A 17,330-nucleotide genomic window follows, 5' to 3' on the forward strand; every position below is an offset into this window, starting at 1 on the left:
GCCTAGTAATGAATTCATTACTTTGAATGATAAATATTGGGTGCTTTTAGCAAAGGAAAGTGTAATGTGTGATAGATCAATCCATAACAGGTTCCCAGACGCAGCCCATTTATTCATGCAATTGACAATAATCTTGCACTGAACTACAGTAAATTGTTCTTCAGCTGCAATGAGTTACATTTACAGGGACAGACATACAACAGGTTAATTTTGTGCCTAAGGGATGGCTACAGCTGTCATTTCCCTGTCTTTTTCTAAAGTTACACTTCAGTTTGAATGTCTGCTGATTAATGCCTTTCCTGGAAGTAGAGATCATACGGTAAATCAAAACCATACTAGTGCACTCAAGTGCACCATACTGTACAGTATGTATAGATTGCTATGCATTTTGACCATGCTTTTCATCAATGTTTGTACATGATGAATTTGTTAAAGAATATATTTTAACAGGCGCTGGCCAACAACATAATAGTATTGGTTATAATCATTAAGAGGCGCTTGTCACGGCCACGTTTAATCAGACACAAGCCTCTAATTCCTGCAAACGCAGACTCATTAGTTGATCATCCAATCGGTCACCACAGTACTTAAGAGTTCTTTCCCATCATCCTGGTGCTCAGTATTGGGTATCCCACTGGAGCGCCTAATCTTTGTGTTTTCTTGGTACCTGTGTGCTGTCCGTTTCCTGAACCTCCGGCTTATCGACTTGCGCTAGCAACGACTTCAGATACGGTGTATTGGTTAAGTACACCTGGCTCTCACGGAACCTGTGATTCAGGTTATATCATTCCCTGGATAGGGTCCAGCTTTAATCTTGGCTGCTGCGCTGTCACAGCACTTTGTTTTCTGGAGTCTCTAATTGTCAATGTTCTTGAATTAAGATTTGCAAATATACAGTAGTTCAATATTCTATTGGTTTGCCATTAGGAACATGTATCAGCCATTTCCATTTAAAAGGTGTGAATACAGGGGCTGTAAAAGTCTGCAGTTCTCACCTTAGATACCCGAGAAAGATCTACAGGATAAAGGTGCCCTCTTTTGAAATGTGTGGACTAACCATAAAATAAGTAAAGGCAGGCTGACCAATTTTTTCCACTCTAAGGAATTCGCACATCTTCAAAAGATGATTAACCACTAAAAATGTGAACTGCTGAAATTGTCATGACGATAATCACAATATTCAGGGAGCTCCATCCAATATTATAAAGCCATATATTTGTGGTAAGAGTTGTTGTGACCCATGACCTATCCCAAAAGCACACTGTAAGGCAGTCTACTGCAGGACAAAGACAATTTATAGTCACCAATTAATTAAGAGAACTAACTAGCATATCTTTGAAAGGTGGCAGGGAACCATAGCACCCATAAAAAAACACACTCAGACCTGGAGATAACCTACAGTACAAAACAGAAGGTGTCCCAATCTAAATACTGTTCATCCAGGATCCAACCTGTGCAGCCCTCAATGAAATTTAAAAAAGAACAAAGTAACAACTATTGCATTTTATACTATGGATATAATGAAGATGAAATACACAGGTACAGTGCATGAGAATGCATAGATTTTAGTTTATTTTATATCATGGGAAACCTTTCACTTTGGTAGTGTTTGCTCTTTAGTTAGCAGACTACTTTTTCACTTGCGTTTGTTTTTTCATGCTATGCAAATAAGTTCATCTTGGGCATGGAAGATCATGTCCTTCTCCATCGTTTTTGTTTTGGACATCATGACCAAACATGCGATGTCTTGTAGCAAAAAAGTCAAAGAATGACAGATTTGTGATTAATTCTCATGTGCAGGGACTCATACTGCATTTGAATACCTACCGTGTAACATTTCCCAATGTAAAAGATGAAAAAAATAACACAGCAAAAGAAGTCAGTGTTTCGATTTTGTATCAAATTCCCAAAGCTTCCAGAATCTATAGATTCTTACTCATTAAAAATATTGTTTTCCAGAATAGCAATATACTCAACAGCATATAAGTCCTTTTTTTCAACTGGTGCAAAGTTTTTTGATAACATCTTGATAAATTCACTAAGATGCGTGTTAGATTCAGCCCGTTGAGATTTCAAATTCCAATATTTTGTTTTTGTTCTTCAAGTTCAGGTTTCAGATCTTGTGCACCTCTTTAAATTCAAGCTCTGCAATGAGAGGACCGCTCGGTTTGAGAACTATAATGATAGTGTGTTAGAGTGTGATGACTCAGGCTGTTCGACAATCCTCGATTAAAATAATGGAGAGTTTGCATTAACTGGCACCTCACACTGGTCGGTCATCTCGGGACGAAAAAACGCAACTTCCTGTCAAGCTTAGAAGGTCCCATCTGTGAGGCGTCACTCCGTCTGGGTCAGATATGACATTGGTTAGCAAGAAAAAGCAGCTTTATTGTCGGTTTAGGAGGTTTAAGGAGCTTTATGACATGTTGTGCTGAATTTTAATATTCCCTTTGCCTGAAGGTAGGGGATTAGTATTTCTTGGGCACTGTTTCATTTTTATAGCCTGTCTCAGTTCATATCCCTCCACCTCATTAAAAGCCAATGGAAAGAAGGAGTTGCTATGGCAATGCTTCATTTGGTGATACACAAATGTTCAATCAGCTTTTGTTGGCAAATGGAGTACAATGCCTTTTCATTTACTAGGAACTTCAACTAGTTTCTACAACTTATGTCAGAGCGTTTTTCACAATATTGATTTAACCTAAAAATCTCTCAAACTTTCCTTTCTGCTTTCTATTATGAGACTCATTACTGCAAAAATTACCGTGGTCTTCAAACGGCTCTCTATGGGCACCTCTTCTTGGTATGTAAGGAGAAAGGAATCCTTAACAGAGATGTGGTTAACTTTTTCATAAAAAGACTGGGATTTTGAGAGTGCCTATTTTAATCTATTATCTATGACTTTTCAAATTTGATTCCAATATAGTTTTACACCAGAGTTCACAGCACCTTATCCAGCCATTCATCTGTAAAATCCTTCGTTTCTTTGTTGAAGGAAGGTGAGAGGAGGTGTACGATTCTGCATGATTCTGATCTTTTCCTCTTTTTTGGTTCCAGGCCAGAGATTTGTCAATGAGGGAGAATACCTGGAGATCACGGACATTTCCAAAGACCAGTCTGGTGTATACGAATGCAGCTCGTCCAATGATGTTTCAGCTCCAGACATCAGGACAGTACGCGTGACAGTAAACTGTAAGTTAAATAAAATCTCTCCAGCAAGCATTTTTGTAGATATTTAGTAAGCCTTGATTCATACTTTATCCTGTACAGACCACAATTAAGGTACATGAGATAACATGCAAATACAGTATAAGTGATCTGAGGATGTTATCCAGCTGTGAGGGTACTGGCTTTGACAAAATAGTGTATTCCATACTTCCACAGCCTTTAAACGGCTGTAAAGACGTGCTTCTTGCTCTTAGATTTAAATTAAACTCAATTTTTTTCCATTTGCGGCTTCTGGTTCATGTTTCAATGTATCTAAAGAATCCATCAGGTTGACTTGGTCAGTGCCTTTGTGGATTACAAATACTGTATGTGAATCAGGTCCCCTCAAAGGTTTTCTCTGTTTAAGACCTAAAGAAGACTCACTTCATTTAGTCTGTCCGTGTAGGGCATTCCTTTGAGCCTGGGGATGCATCTAGTCAATTGTCTTTTGACTGATTCTAGAGCAGCGATCTATTTTTTTAATTTGATATCCAAAATGATAACCTTACTAAGAGTCCTTACTAGTGAATTGCATAGTAGTACAGTAGCATATTTTCATTTATAAACTTTAAGTACCTTTGTTTATATAATCACTTTGCCTACAGTATGTCATCCCCCTGCATCCAGCATAAAACAAATATTATTCCTGGCATGCCTGTGTGAACTGATTTCTGTACACAATGAATAAATAAGTTTGCAGACTCCAATAATCAACCCAGTTATCCAGATCACGTTCCGGTTAAAAATTGATTGGAATGTGGCCTTATGCCACCTGAATAAAACCTGCATATACAGTAGGTGATGTGATGCTACAACTGTCATACTCATTTATAATTACAGTTCCAACATACAGTAACAGTTACATACTCTAAGTACCATGAGGTTTGTCTTTTACTGCACGTCTGAAGGTAGAGGCAGGTGGTGTTAAGGACAGTATTGGAACTGGGCTTAAGAACATTCTAACATTCCTGCTGTCTCTTTTGAAAATTACTGTAGTACCAGTAATAAAATCTAGTCTAGCATAGTGTGTAGCCTACTGTACATGAAGGTCTTAGGCTGACTGACATGAGGCTCCTTATAAATGAAGCATGACCCATGACTATGGAGTTAAATCCAATTTTCAGCTTCTGAGTGGCTGAACCGGTAAAGGTTGAACACTAGGATCCAAGGCGCTGGATCAACACTCGGCTGAACGTTAGGATTGAACCTGCATGACGTTACTAGTGGCTATAACCAGGCATCAGCAAGCCGCATACAATTGGCTGATCACTGCCTGGGGCGGGGATTGGGGGATTGGTCAGCTAGGGGTATCTCAGCACCCAGCGATGCAGTGAACCCCAAGTCTTCCCAGGCACGTTGCAGGCTTGCATTGCTCTGGTTGAGGGACATGCGCCCCTTTCCCATTTTCGCCTGTGCGTGGTTGCAGGGCTTGAAGCCGTGAACTTAGATGAGTAAAGGGCACACAGCCAGCAGTTCCAAGTTGGAGGTGTACAATATATAATCAAAACTAACTGGTAGTTGCTAAAGGCTCCAATTTTATTCTCATTTATCTTTAACACGGGTACTGTAATTATTGGTCACTAGTAGCACTAGCAGTAACACTGCCTGCAGTAGTAGCAGTAGTTATCACCAGCATCATCATCACCGTGTGTTATGTGAATTGGACATGTCTTACAGATCCACCTTACATTTTTCATGCCAGAAGCAGAGGAGCCCCTCTGGGTCAGAAAGGGGTTCTTGAGTGTGAAGCTTCAGCTGTCCCTGTGGCTGATTTTGAATGGTATAAAGAAGACCGAAGGCAAGTACAGAGTCATAGAGAAGTATAGCCTGGTTATCCTCATTTGCACATTTGTCAAATCAGCATACAGTAGTCTTCTGCATCATATTATGACTGTAAAAAATATCCCTAAATGTCCTTATGTATTTTGTTCAGCAAATCAATCAGCATCTTATTTACAGTATAGCTGCACAAACAGTGAAAAGAAAAATCAAGCATTATCTCTTAAAGAAAGAGTAAAGTGGATCTTATTGTGAGGACAGTTTATAAGTCTTGGAAGGCAGAAAGTGGCCATTTACAGGTATTAGCATTTGAATTGTATCCATCAGCTAAAAAAAGTGGGTTACGCATAAAAACTAAGTAATGGTATTTTAAATATTCGGAAATTAAACCTTTATGAATAGCACTGCAATTATCAAGGAAAATAATAAAAGTTGCAAATAGCTGGTTTGATAGACCACTGAGTTTATATACAATAAAAATCCACCTTCATTCTAGGCTTAGCAATCGATAACATTAAATTGTAGGAAACATCCAAAATCCAATTTGAAAAATTGCCCTTTCCATATAAAAAGCATGAGCAAACAGCCATTCCAATTACATTTTCACACGTTAGAAGCACAAGAATTTTCTCCTTGTACTGCACTGCAATTAGAAAAAGAATACAGGTGCATATTTCCATAAAAAATATTTCCGCTCTTTCCCCACGAGCATCTTCATATGTCCAAAGTAGCTCAATTAGACAATAGATTACCCAATTCATTTTCCACAAGTGTGTCAAAACACCTTCAGGTGCAAAACAAAAATTCACACATAACACAGCAAAAATAAGCTGTGATGAAGTATGAAGACCAACAAAGTTAAGGAAATAAACACTGAGCACAAAACCTGCACCAGATATCTCACTTAACCTGCAAAGTTCTTGAAATGCAAAGAGTATAAAATACACCACAGATGTTCACACATTAAAAAAGGTTTACTTCAGGGCATACTCAACATTTAATCAATTCCAGTCATCACACATAATTAGATTTAATTCAAATAATCCAAAATGTAAAGCACTGAGACCAACCATCCCTTCCACATACTGTTTTTAATTATTCATTCCCTAGTTGTTTTTATCCTCAGTGAAGAAATTCCAAGTATACATGTTTAGTATTTTCTTACATTGTCTTTTCCAACATGCCCCCGGCGTCTGACATGAATGCTGTTTCAGTTCGGACAGGCAGAGGTTAATATACGGCAGCAGCGAAAAGTAAGCAAAACAATGTTTCACCAGTGGAACATTCTTCAATTTCAAATTCCAGTCGAAGGTAGAAAAAGCAGTGAGAAGGCCTGAGGGTGTAGGTGATGAGGGGAATAAAGAAATGGAAATCTTGAATTTGCCTCTGGGAATCCCATCTCTATCCCCTTATTTTCACCGGTCCCCCTCCCCTCCCATTCTCATCTCTCCCCGTGTTTTCCCACCTGTTCAGTCTTCCCCGTTCACCTCCACGCGCCAGAGAAAGTTTCTGCTGCCAAAGCATCATACGCTGTCTACCTGCTTTTCGGTGTGGAATTAACCTCTGCTCTTCCCAGTGCAACTCGCACACTGACGCCACTCCCCCCTCATTCTATAAACCATTTCTGTCTGGGTTTTGCCGAGATGACCGGAAAGGACCGCACGCCTGCCGAAACCTACTGTGTTTAAAAAGTGCTGGTTCTGAACTGCCTTGGCGTTACAACGGTGTGTCGTTATTCCAGGCTCTCCAACGGACTGAACGGGGTTAAAATTGAGAACAAGGGCAGACAATCCATGCTAATTTTCTTCAACGTGTCTGAAGAAGACTACGGAAACTACACCTGCGTGGCAATGAACATGATGGGAATCACAAATGCAAGCATCATTTTGTATGGTAAGAGTATTGTACTGTACGCAACTTATACATGTATTTTAAAACAGGACAGATGTTACAGGGCTTGTTGGTACTTAAGCCTGTTAGAGATAGTAATGTCACCCTCTTGGAGTCGGAGTAGCACTGAATGCTCCCATGGTTGAAGACCCAGGCTCGCGTCATAGTCGAGCTCACTGGTACCAGGGGGAACCGTTACAGTTGCAGCTCCGATTTCAGTTGCGGTTTCTGAAAGGAGCTGCTCTTCCCACATACAGTACACTATCAATCACTTTTTACATCTGAACAAAATGTAAAAAAAAAAAAAACTCAAACAGGAAAGGAACCTGAATTACCTTCAACTCTGAACATCGATTTAAGAACTGAAGAAAAATGAAAAGTGTGAGTTGAAATTCCCTCCAGTTGACAAGCGCGTGGGCCTGGCCTTCACCCAAGGAGCGGTATTTTGCTAATGAAAGGCGCGTATTAGAAAGTGACTCAGCGCTGAACTCCTTTCTAATTGGCTGGCAGAAATGTCTTCCTTGAGCAATGTGTTGGAATAGATGCAGCTGTCTTCGAAGAAGGAAACTGGCAGGAGGTCCAGAATGTCATTATCACCACTATCCAAGATCTGCGCACTGAGGCAGCAGGGTAGCGCCCTGAAACAATTCTTGACTGGAACGCAAAGTCCCCTTTTAATGTAAGAGTTCTGAAAGGGTCTCCTGCGTGGCTGAAATACAGGTTTTAGGTTATCAAGCCCACAGCGGCAGTCCTTTTTGACATGAGGACAACTTAGCAGCACCAGCTTAAGCTCCACACCTCGCTCCTGCCCACAGCAGAAAGACAAAACCAACGCAAACTAAACAAATAATTTTAAACACGAGGGGTAAAATGATTCACCGCATGTCATGTCTCATGAAAAAAACAACTAAAGGGGATAAAATAACTGATTTTGTGACACGCAGTAACTTAGCAACTAATGAATGCAATTTGGACTCAAATTTGCCTTCAAAAGGAAACAATAGCAGAGAATTCTGAAGCGTTTACTGTGGCAAAGCCATGTCAAGGTGCCGTTCAGTAGAAAAATGAACCCTTGAAAAAGTCTGACAGACTTAACTGCTTGTGATTAAAACAGTCAATCAAAAACCCTGCGCATTCATTCCTGCAAACAATATCGTGACACAGGCTCCTTTTTTGTGGATAATTGCCCAGACAGTACTTTTTTTTTCTTAAAATGAGGTTATAAAGCCCTGCACCTCAGAAGGGCATTTGCGAAGGAGTCACCCGACGGTTACAATTACAATACCCCGGAGTGACCAACTGAAAGCAGAAGGCCTTGCTCTGCCCACTAAAAGACCATCCGTCAAACTGTCACTGACCGTGCCTCTTGTTCTGGGGGAAAAAAAAAAGAAAAAGTTGGTTTTGAGAAGTAAACTTTTACACTGGAAAAGCTCAGTGTTGAGAGAAAGGCATTGTAACAGCAGACTGATCAATGAGAAGCACAACGAGAAGACAGTGAACAAAGGATTTCTCACCTAGCTTTTCAAGAGACATAATCATGTTGAGGAGGAGAAACACTGGCAGGTTTTAAATATGCCAGAGAACGGGTCCGAACAAGATGGGAGCAACTGGCAAAGTGCAGCAGATAAATGAACAAACATACAGTACCAACAGGTTTCGACAGCACAATGTGGGTGTGCAGAGGGCGGGAGATCATGAAGACTGCCAGCTCCAGAAAGTTTTCAGGGCCGCGATAGAAACGCTCAAAGTGTTGACCTATCAGACAGGATGAAAATGCAAGGTGATCCGATTGAACACTCGACTAATTCTATGAAGTGGATGGGAGCTGACTGCCAGGTTTCCTGGTAAAAACGACTGCATTTCTTGGCTGAAATAGGAAGAACGATTTATTTGGGAGTGGGGAAAGGGAAGGAGGTTACATAACCACCAATGAAGTAAGAATGAGGTGAAGGAATAAGGAATGGGTGCTGAAATGGAGCGCTGTACAGATTGTGCAGCATACAGCAGATTTATGTGGTCTGTGTTCTCCTCTCATTTCATAGCTCAGAGGTTAATTGCTTTTCTTTTTCTTCAACACCTGCAGGACCAGGAGCAGTTCATGATGTGAACAGCGCAGCACTTTCTCCACACAACTTGCTCAGCCTACTCTTGACTATCATTTTGCAGTACTTTCTCAAGTTTTGATGCAGCAGTGACAGTATCCAGCCTCTTCAGCATTACAGTACGACAGACTTTTAGTTCCAAACGAGCAGTGGAAACCCACCAAAAAGAGATGTTTTGCAATTTTTTTAGTATTCAGCCCCACAGTATAATTGGCAGTGTTTTGGTTCAGTGTTTCTTTTATTTTTTTGAGGGGTGGTGGGAGGGGTTACCGACTTTAGGCATAACTATAGAATGTGTGGCTCTCCAATCTAATTTTTTAAGGAAAACAGAAATGCAAAACGAAACAAATCTTGAGCCTCATGTTCATTATTTTGTCAAATGGTTTTGCTTAATATTGCAGTTTTATTCAGATCAGCAATGTGTCCTGTCCTGTTTTCTCTCTGTAAAATAAAGTAAATATAATCCAAATTTAAATAATAAAAAGGGTGAGTACTAGAGCGGAAACATCTGTTTAACCCATCTGAAACTTGTACACCAACTGTATCAAAACACACAAAAGCCTAATAAAATAATCAACAAAAAACACCTTACATATAATGAAATCCGCTTCATTTTCATCATTTGAAACGTTTTCTTTGCCGGTTGTATGTAGCAAAACATTAACATGATCCTGATATCAATGCCTAACAATTCCATGCATAACCTGTGACAATTCATTAAAAAAAACGTTCTAAAATGAATAGCAGTGTCAAATACCATTCAGAATTAAATGCAACAATATACAATAAAATAATAATGCACTATATAATGTATCCATCCATAACTTAAAAGTGTTATCATGGGAGAAGTTATTTTAAACTGCTTTTGTCTAAAGTCATTTGTCAGCTCTGCTAAGTTTACTTGCTGATAGAGGTGTTCCAGACAAAGGCTGCGCTTCTCTTATCGAATACAGGTTGAAGCAGAAGATACAGTATGTGAGAGTTACAGAGGTCACAAGCAAGGTGTTACCCAACTTGCAGGGCTGTGGTTTGCTTCTAGGCTCTTGATCTCCTTTTCTTTTAATCGAGGTAATATATGATCATAATTTGGAAGCTGGTGAAAAGAAAATCGAAAAAAAAAATTAGAAAGCCGAATAGTGAATGAACGCAGAATGTGGCAGAAATGGTTGTGCTTGTGCTGGTAACTTGTTTTAGTGTGAGCACAAAGTTTAACTGTAATGTACAGCAGATCACATTAAGGAAGTGCTTTGACATGGGCAGTACTACATGGATATAATATGTGGTTTTAAGTGTTTTTTTTATTCATATAAAGGCAAAAAATAAGTATTCGTCAGTGTTTGCCCTTCATACCCACAATTCCATTCCTACAGTAACTGCAAATTAAGTGGGTACTTATTGTATTCTGTTAGGGTGCTCACTCTTAATAGTCTGAATAATATTGTAAGAACGAAAAATGGAAATAAATTACAAAAAAATGTCTGGAATGTAATGTAAAGTCTAATGGTAGCTTATTGTGTGTTAATATTTTGTATATACAGTAAATGGAAAATTAAGATGAAGGTGCAGTGTCTTTGTATTTAATTTCAGCAGTTTCTGCCATTAGCATTTTAGTCCACAAGTCTCCTTTTACGAGCAGTCACTGAGCTCAGCTTGAACTGTGTCCGGGGGGGTTATCTCATGACACACAAAACTTCACCACCTCCCAGTTTCACAACGGACGCCAGTGCCACACAGCCAAACGGTATTGTAAAGGGGGCATCTGTTGCTCGACAGTAAGCTCTCTTTGGAATAATTCTATGGTATCTGCTGCCATTCTGTACATATAATGAGAGACTGCACCTTTAATATCCTTATTTATATAAAATTAATCAAAATCATTCACTGGTACAGCTGATCGCCCTTACAAAGCCTTACTAGAATAAAAATCAACACCTTTCTGATGAATTTGGGTTCCTTCCAGAAAGCACTGATAAAAGCCATGAGCAGCACTCAAACAAACACAAAAGAAGAGACAAGGCCGTTTTATGGAGCGTGAAGACTGGAATTAGGCTTCATATCTTGGGAGCGCATTGCCCTCCGTAAGCACTGGCAACTGTAGCAAAGACTAATGCACAGGGCAACTGGGCCAAGGATGCGTCTGAAAAGATCCTACTCCATTGAGCAGGAAAAGCTAATGCTTCAAAAGTGTCAAGAGCTATTGGCCCAAAGTTAGCAGTTGTCGACTCCGTTTTGGTAAGGCCTTGGGCGATAAAAACATTTTAAAAAACTTGCTTTTCTGAAATTCAATATAAAAAACATTTCATGACATTATGTCAAGACAGTATGTCAGCATTAGTCAAACAATAGATCTTCCTATCCACTCTAGTGTAAATCTTTGATACAACCCGTTTTAAAGATTGAATTAATTTGGATGTTAAACATACAGTAAATTCTGTATCGGACACGCAAGATCCAATATTTGATTGCACTTGCTGTAAGATGTCACTGACCACAGCAGCTATAACATCGATCCCTATCGATGCTAGCAGGCAAGACCTTCCCATACTGTACTTGCACAGCCAACTTGAATCAAGTCATGAAATTCTACATTTGTGAATTTGGCTACTGAAGCCACATTTGTTTTTGCTTAGACTCTTGTGGCTGAAAGTCCCTTAAAGGAATGCTTGACTTTACTAGCATGCTACAGAGAACAATACCTCTCAAACATTTTGTTTACCACTCATTCCAACCTGGAAGTAAGGGGGGTGGTTAGATAGTGAGGGAGAGTGTTTATTTGGAATACAAAGCAGGACCTTTTGACTTACTGAATTTGCTAGATCATAACTAATTTTTTACCTTTGCAGTTAGACTCACTGCTCTTGGTGTGTAATGTTATTATATTGCAGAATGGTTCTCAAAAACACGGTATGTAGATTTGTTTTTCAGAAACATAAAAATTTCTACCTAATATAGTACTGTATATGAGTTTTTAATACAGGCACTAGCCTTACATACTCGTTCCCCCTAATCCCAAGCAGCACTAATAAGTTGCTGTTCTGAAAAGACATCAAGCACGTGAGAAAAACAGATTTATTTTAATATACAACAAGTCCTAATGGCCAGACTGCAAAGATACAGTACGAGGTTTGCTCCTTGCTGGTCACAATTCACCTACAACCAGACCAGCGTTGTGAGTTATGACTTTCTTTTGTTGCGGAGCATGATTAACTATTATTGGGCACAAAGAATAAAAACTGTACGTGCATAGTTGAAATAAATCCTTTAGGTTGCATTGCAACTGACAGGCTTGTCTAACTGACTTAGACAACACATCTGTGATGTGTAATCTGCATGTTATACAGTTTGTACTGTACATTTACTTTTTAAGAAACATTTTTATGGTTATTCCATCAGTTCTATTATGTATTTAGTATTGAGATCTAGATCAAGAGTTTCAGTAATGAACAACGGAGCCATGTTATAAAAATTATACAACATTCTTTATCATGCTAGCAAAGCTAAGTGTGCCTTAATTTCATGTGTTTATTTAAAATGAAGTAGTACAGAAAGACAATGTAATGATCCAATGTATACTAGAGTAAGTCAACAACAATGGTAAAACTTATAAGCATTAAGATAGAATACTAAGTTTTGTATGAAAATTATGCATCTTTGTCATGTTGTGAATTCTAACTCTATTATGAAGGCTCTATTTCTTGTTTTGGAAAAGTTCCGGTATATGTATGGTTAGGTCCTCAAACCCAGAAATATCTTGTGGAGTTCCATCATCCTGTTTTGCTCACACACCAATGTGAATAATGTCTCCATAAACTTTGCTTTTGTCTCAGACCATTCAGGTATGAGAAATGGTTCCAAAAAGTCATAACGTTATCAAAGCTGTAAAAAGAAAAATGACCACTGTTATGTATGGTTTCTGTAAAAAACAAGCCTCTTGAACTGACATTGGTTAATTCTTTTGGGTTATAACACAGAATGAAGTAAAACCCCTATCATCTACAGCACGTAAATCACACATACAGTATTACTCTCCATCACTCTCACGGAATTCTGTCTAGTCCCTTTGCCTATAGCTCTGACATGATGTTGGTCACAGCTCAACAAAAGCTGCTCTTATCTAAATGACAACTGTGTGGGTGTCCGTTCGTGCCCTGTTAAAGGACTTTGATGAAAGGGTGTTTGTCCAGAAGACTCTATAAAAGAGAAAGAGAACATATCATTCTCCTTAAGAAATGCCTTGTTTCAGAACAGACTACATTCATTCTCAATGATACATGCATTACAAATGGATTATAAAAAATATATATATATACAATATTTCATACAGTATTTTGTTCTGGTAAGGCTGTGTAGAGTATTTAAATAAATTGTAAATGTTTCATGACTCTTCTTGGCAAATGCCAAAAATGAACATACTAACTTAATTTTGTGCATGTTATGGCATAGTTGTATCTTTTCTATTTGAGAATGAGTAAGAGATGGTTGTAACTGTGCAGTGTAATAAAGTTTAATGAACTTTTTTAAATGCTACTGACTTTCTTATTACACAGATGATTTCATGCGAGGCATTCTGGTCAGTGGATTCAGATGACAATCCATACAGAAAGTTATTTTCAGGTTATTTTTATTTGCACAAACATCAAAAAAATCTGAAGAATACCAAATGAAAATGTAAAGACACATTTAAGTATTCAAACACATCACATACAGAACAACAAAATATTTTCAATAATTTATACAATGAATAAATCAAAATCTGCAGAAAGGTACACATCCTAAATTTGACATGAACCAGTATATAAGAAATGCAAGCTTGACGAGGAAAAAAAAGTATTGAAATTTAGTTAAATGTTAATGACATCAGCATACTGTATTTGCTCAGATTCCAATGACAAATATACAGTAGACCACTGTGCTGAAGAGCTCCCATTCAATTTCTTCACTCTGCAGGACAGAGGTCCAATTTGGAACCATTGAATAGAAGCTTTTAAATTTGTCCAGCTACACCTGGTCATGTTAAAGCACTTGTAATTTAGGACCCAGGTATAAATATTCACTTGCATCTTGCAACAAATGTCTGGACAATCTGGTTGTTCACCACATGCTCTTATTATTGGACCTCTGACTTTCCAAGTTCCAGCGTGAATTAAAATTTTAACAAAAGCCTTTGCTACCTGGTTGCACATACTGTACACTTTGTGAAAAGCCCATTCATGCATTATTCAGACATTTATAGAAATTATATCATGGACAGGCCATTTCACTAGATTACTTCATGCTATATACTTAAAGTTAAGGGAAATTACTCTAATTTCTCTCAATTGGATTCTAATATTACAATTTTTAAACTCCTGTAGCTTTTAACAATAAATATATGTTGCTTAAAGGATATGTTCTTTCATAATATACTGTAGCTCCTAGATTTTACATCCTAAGCTTTCTGAATCACAGACCAAAACTGCTCTATCTTACCTTTTTCCATGTAAGGACTCTCACCACTGCAGAAATACACCCGCTGGTTACAAGAGAAAACATAAAGAACAAAGAAAAAAAGTACAGAACTCGAAAACATATATTGTGTGACTGTTCACTGGCTTTCATCAAAGGCAGAGACGTGTATAAAATGACATGTTCATGGCACAAATAGATTCATCGTTGAAAAAAAGTTTCAATTGTATGCATTTCTTTCTAGATGCAAAATGTTATGAAAATGTCACTTTTAAATAAGTACTTGCAATGAGTAAAATGTTTAAAGGATGGACTATTATACTGTTCACTTTTACTCAAAATCTGGGATTTGGGTGTAGACTGAATTGTTTTTATCTCAGAACGATTAAAAGGGAAAATTTATAATTGAGCCAGAAAGAAGCTCATTGCTGTTAAGACATGTACAGTAAGCAGGGGTATCAGCCCAGCTGCAGGAAAAGTTGTGTGTTTCTTCCCAAATTGAGCCTGTAATTAGACGAGTTAATTGAGGGCTTAACTGGAATCAAATGAACATTTTTTTTGGCAAGCCATTTACAGAAGATATAAGCTACGCACTTGATTTGAGGTACATTAGCTACACAGCATTGTCAGGCCTGGATGGAAGAACTAAAATTTTCTTGTCCAATAATTAAAACTAATTAAATAGGTCAAGGCGTATAAGAGCTGTACAAATTGAAATTGAAACTGCTAAGGTACGACATTCTTTTTTTTTTACAAATGAATCCAACTTTGGGAATGTGGACCTGCAGACAAGCCCCGCTGAAATACCCATCTGTTAAAGTGACTCATTTCTTACACAGTTCACGTGCCTCTGGGTCTTAGAGGGACGTTAGCACTGATTAGAGGAGCGGCACGTCCCTCGTTGAATCACTGTCAGCCCACAGATGCCAGACAAGTGACAGGAGGTGCCATTTTCACTTAACGTCAGAATGACCCTGGCCAGCACACACCTGGGAATCAGAGACATTGACCAGGCCCAAACCGATGATGCCCAGGCCTTAGAACTGCACCCTTACTCCGCGCCTGTACCGCCTCATTTGAGTGTCTTGACTGACTCCTCAGCTGGATTCTTAAGGTACAGTACAGTAGTCTGGAAGGTTAAAGAGCACCTAAGTTCACAAAGTAAATGGAATCAACTCTCCATTCACAGTGGAGTTTAGAAGCCAGCTTATTCATCTAGACACTCTTTATACCCGTAATCCGTTTTGAATGACCAGCTGCTCGACCACTGCCGTTCTCATGCTCTTCTCTGTCGAGAATTGTTCCCCCCTCTGTAGGAGACTTGCCGCATTGTACCATCGCGTCAGTCGGGTTTTCTCTCCCGCCTGCCTGCACACACCTCAATTCGGAGCCCACCCCTTTGTGGGCTGTCCGAGGCGAAGAGGTGCGCCGACGTGGGTGACAAGGTGAGAGAGACGCGGCTCCGGAACGCAGCCCTACAGTAAAATCAATATGATCCCCGGCTCTCATGGAGCCCGCTAAGTGGCAACAAGTTCATGCATTTCAGCAATTACGCTTAAGGTAATGTTCTGAGGCAGCACACAGAAGAAACGCTTCTATTGCAATTGTTCCCTTTAGATCCTTAGATTCCAGCTGGAATCTGGGGCTGCATACAGGCTGAGCTGTCAAAGAAGGGAGATGTGTAATCTAGATATTCGGCAATGATATGGCCCACCAGTGCTCAGCATTTTGTAAAAGACTTGGCTGGCACACAGGCAGCGTTTCACCTTTTCCAGCATCTAGGGCTTGTAGCTAATCAGTACAAGTTGATGATCAGGTGGAAAATGACTAGAGACGCACATATTATGCAAATCTCTCATAATATCCCAGCTGTTGGGTACCTTCGTCCTTCAGGTCTTAGTTTCAGCAAGCTCCCATTTGAATTCATCAAGGGAGAAAAGCTGCAGGGATGAGGGCAGGAGTTTAAAATACCATTGGATGCCACACTTAAAATGCAGTTAAGAAGAAAGCATTTCAGGAAAGACACATTGACTGACTGGGAAAGTAGACCAAACGTATCCTCCAAGAGACATGGGAACCAGCTCCCCAGGGACTCTTTCAGCCCTATTGGTTAGCTACTGTACTGCATGTAAGGTTAACAGGCAGTCACTCAGCTTGAAGAGAGACATATCCTCAGAAGGCAAAGCTACTGGATATACCCAGGCAATTTTGCTTCACTTCCAATGTTTAGTCATGTCAATGGATATGATGGACGTGCTTTTGGCAGTTTACCAAAGCAAAAGCAAATATTCTATTGGTGCAGTTTATCTCTGTGTAATATACCACACATACAGTATACAGTATATACTGTAGGAACAGTATGTGTATATAGGTAATTTAAATTGTGATTAAAATGTAACTTTCATTTAAATCCTCTTATAACCAGTTTTGCACATGAAATGTTCTGCTCAGAATCATGACATGTCCAAAACATTTCATTTTTTTTTAGATGCTAGCGTATCTTCAAAAACAGCAGCATAAAAATCTTTCCCAGGTCCCTAAAACGAAGACAACTTATCCCTTTAAGGCATTGAAAACAATATATACTGTACTTTTTGTAATGGTGGCGCTACGCAGTTATTTGCCCATTATAATTTAAAACAGGGTTTTCCGGTTGCATTTACCTACAAATATCAATAGATTACTTCGACTGAAACAATGCAAAAAGCCTAACTGGCAGTCTTATTACTGTACTTCACAAAGACCACGGCTAGGACACTCTGACCTCTGCTTAAGGTCACTGTACATGGCAGTGAAGACATCTGCAGCTTAAAGCCATCATGGAATCTCTTATTTCTGCTGCATCCTTAAATGCGTATTACTCTGTAAAAATAACTATTATTATAATTATTATTAATTTTAAATTAA

The 17,330-nt window shown here is 39.0% G+C and overlaps 1 protein-coding gene across 2 annotated transcripts in view; it reads left to right on the forward strand.

Moving 5' to 3' along the window:
- The window catches only part of opcml (opioid binding protein/cell adhesion molecule-like), a 588,589-nt gene extending 575,094 nt beyond the window's left edge, over nucleotides 1–13,495 (forward strand). For both annotated transcript variants that reach the window (XM_088939313.1, XM_088939311.1), the window contains 4 exons: nucleotides 3,058–3,192; nucleotides 4,885–5,005; nucleotides 6,728–6,879; nucleotides 8,960–13,495. In XM_088939313.1, the coding sequence (XP_088795439.1) occupies nucleotides 3,058–3,192; nucleotides 4,885–5,005; nucleotides 6,728–6,879; nucleotides 8,960–9,060 (509 nt within the window). In that variant the 3' untranslated portion in view covers nucleotides 9,061–13,495. The remainder of the gene's footprint in view (nucleotides 1–3,057; nucleotides 3,193–4,884; nucleotides 5,006–6,727; nucleotides 6,880–8,959) is intronic.
- Nucleotides 13,496–17,330: the final 3,835 nt, after the last annotated feature.

Source organism: Atractosteus spatula, chromosome 22 (genome assembly GCF_055471065.1).
Source record: "Atractosteus spatula isolate fAtrSpa1 chromosome 22, fAtrSpa1.hap1, whole genome shotgun sequence".
In the NCBI taxonomy this organism is placed as follows: Eukaryota; Metazoa; Chordata; class Actinopteri; order Semionotiformes; family Lepisosteidae; genus Atractosteus; species Atractosteus spatula.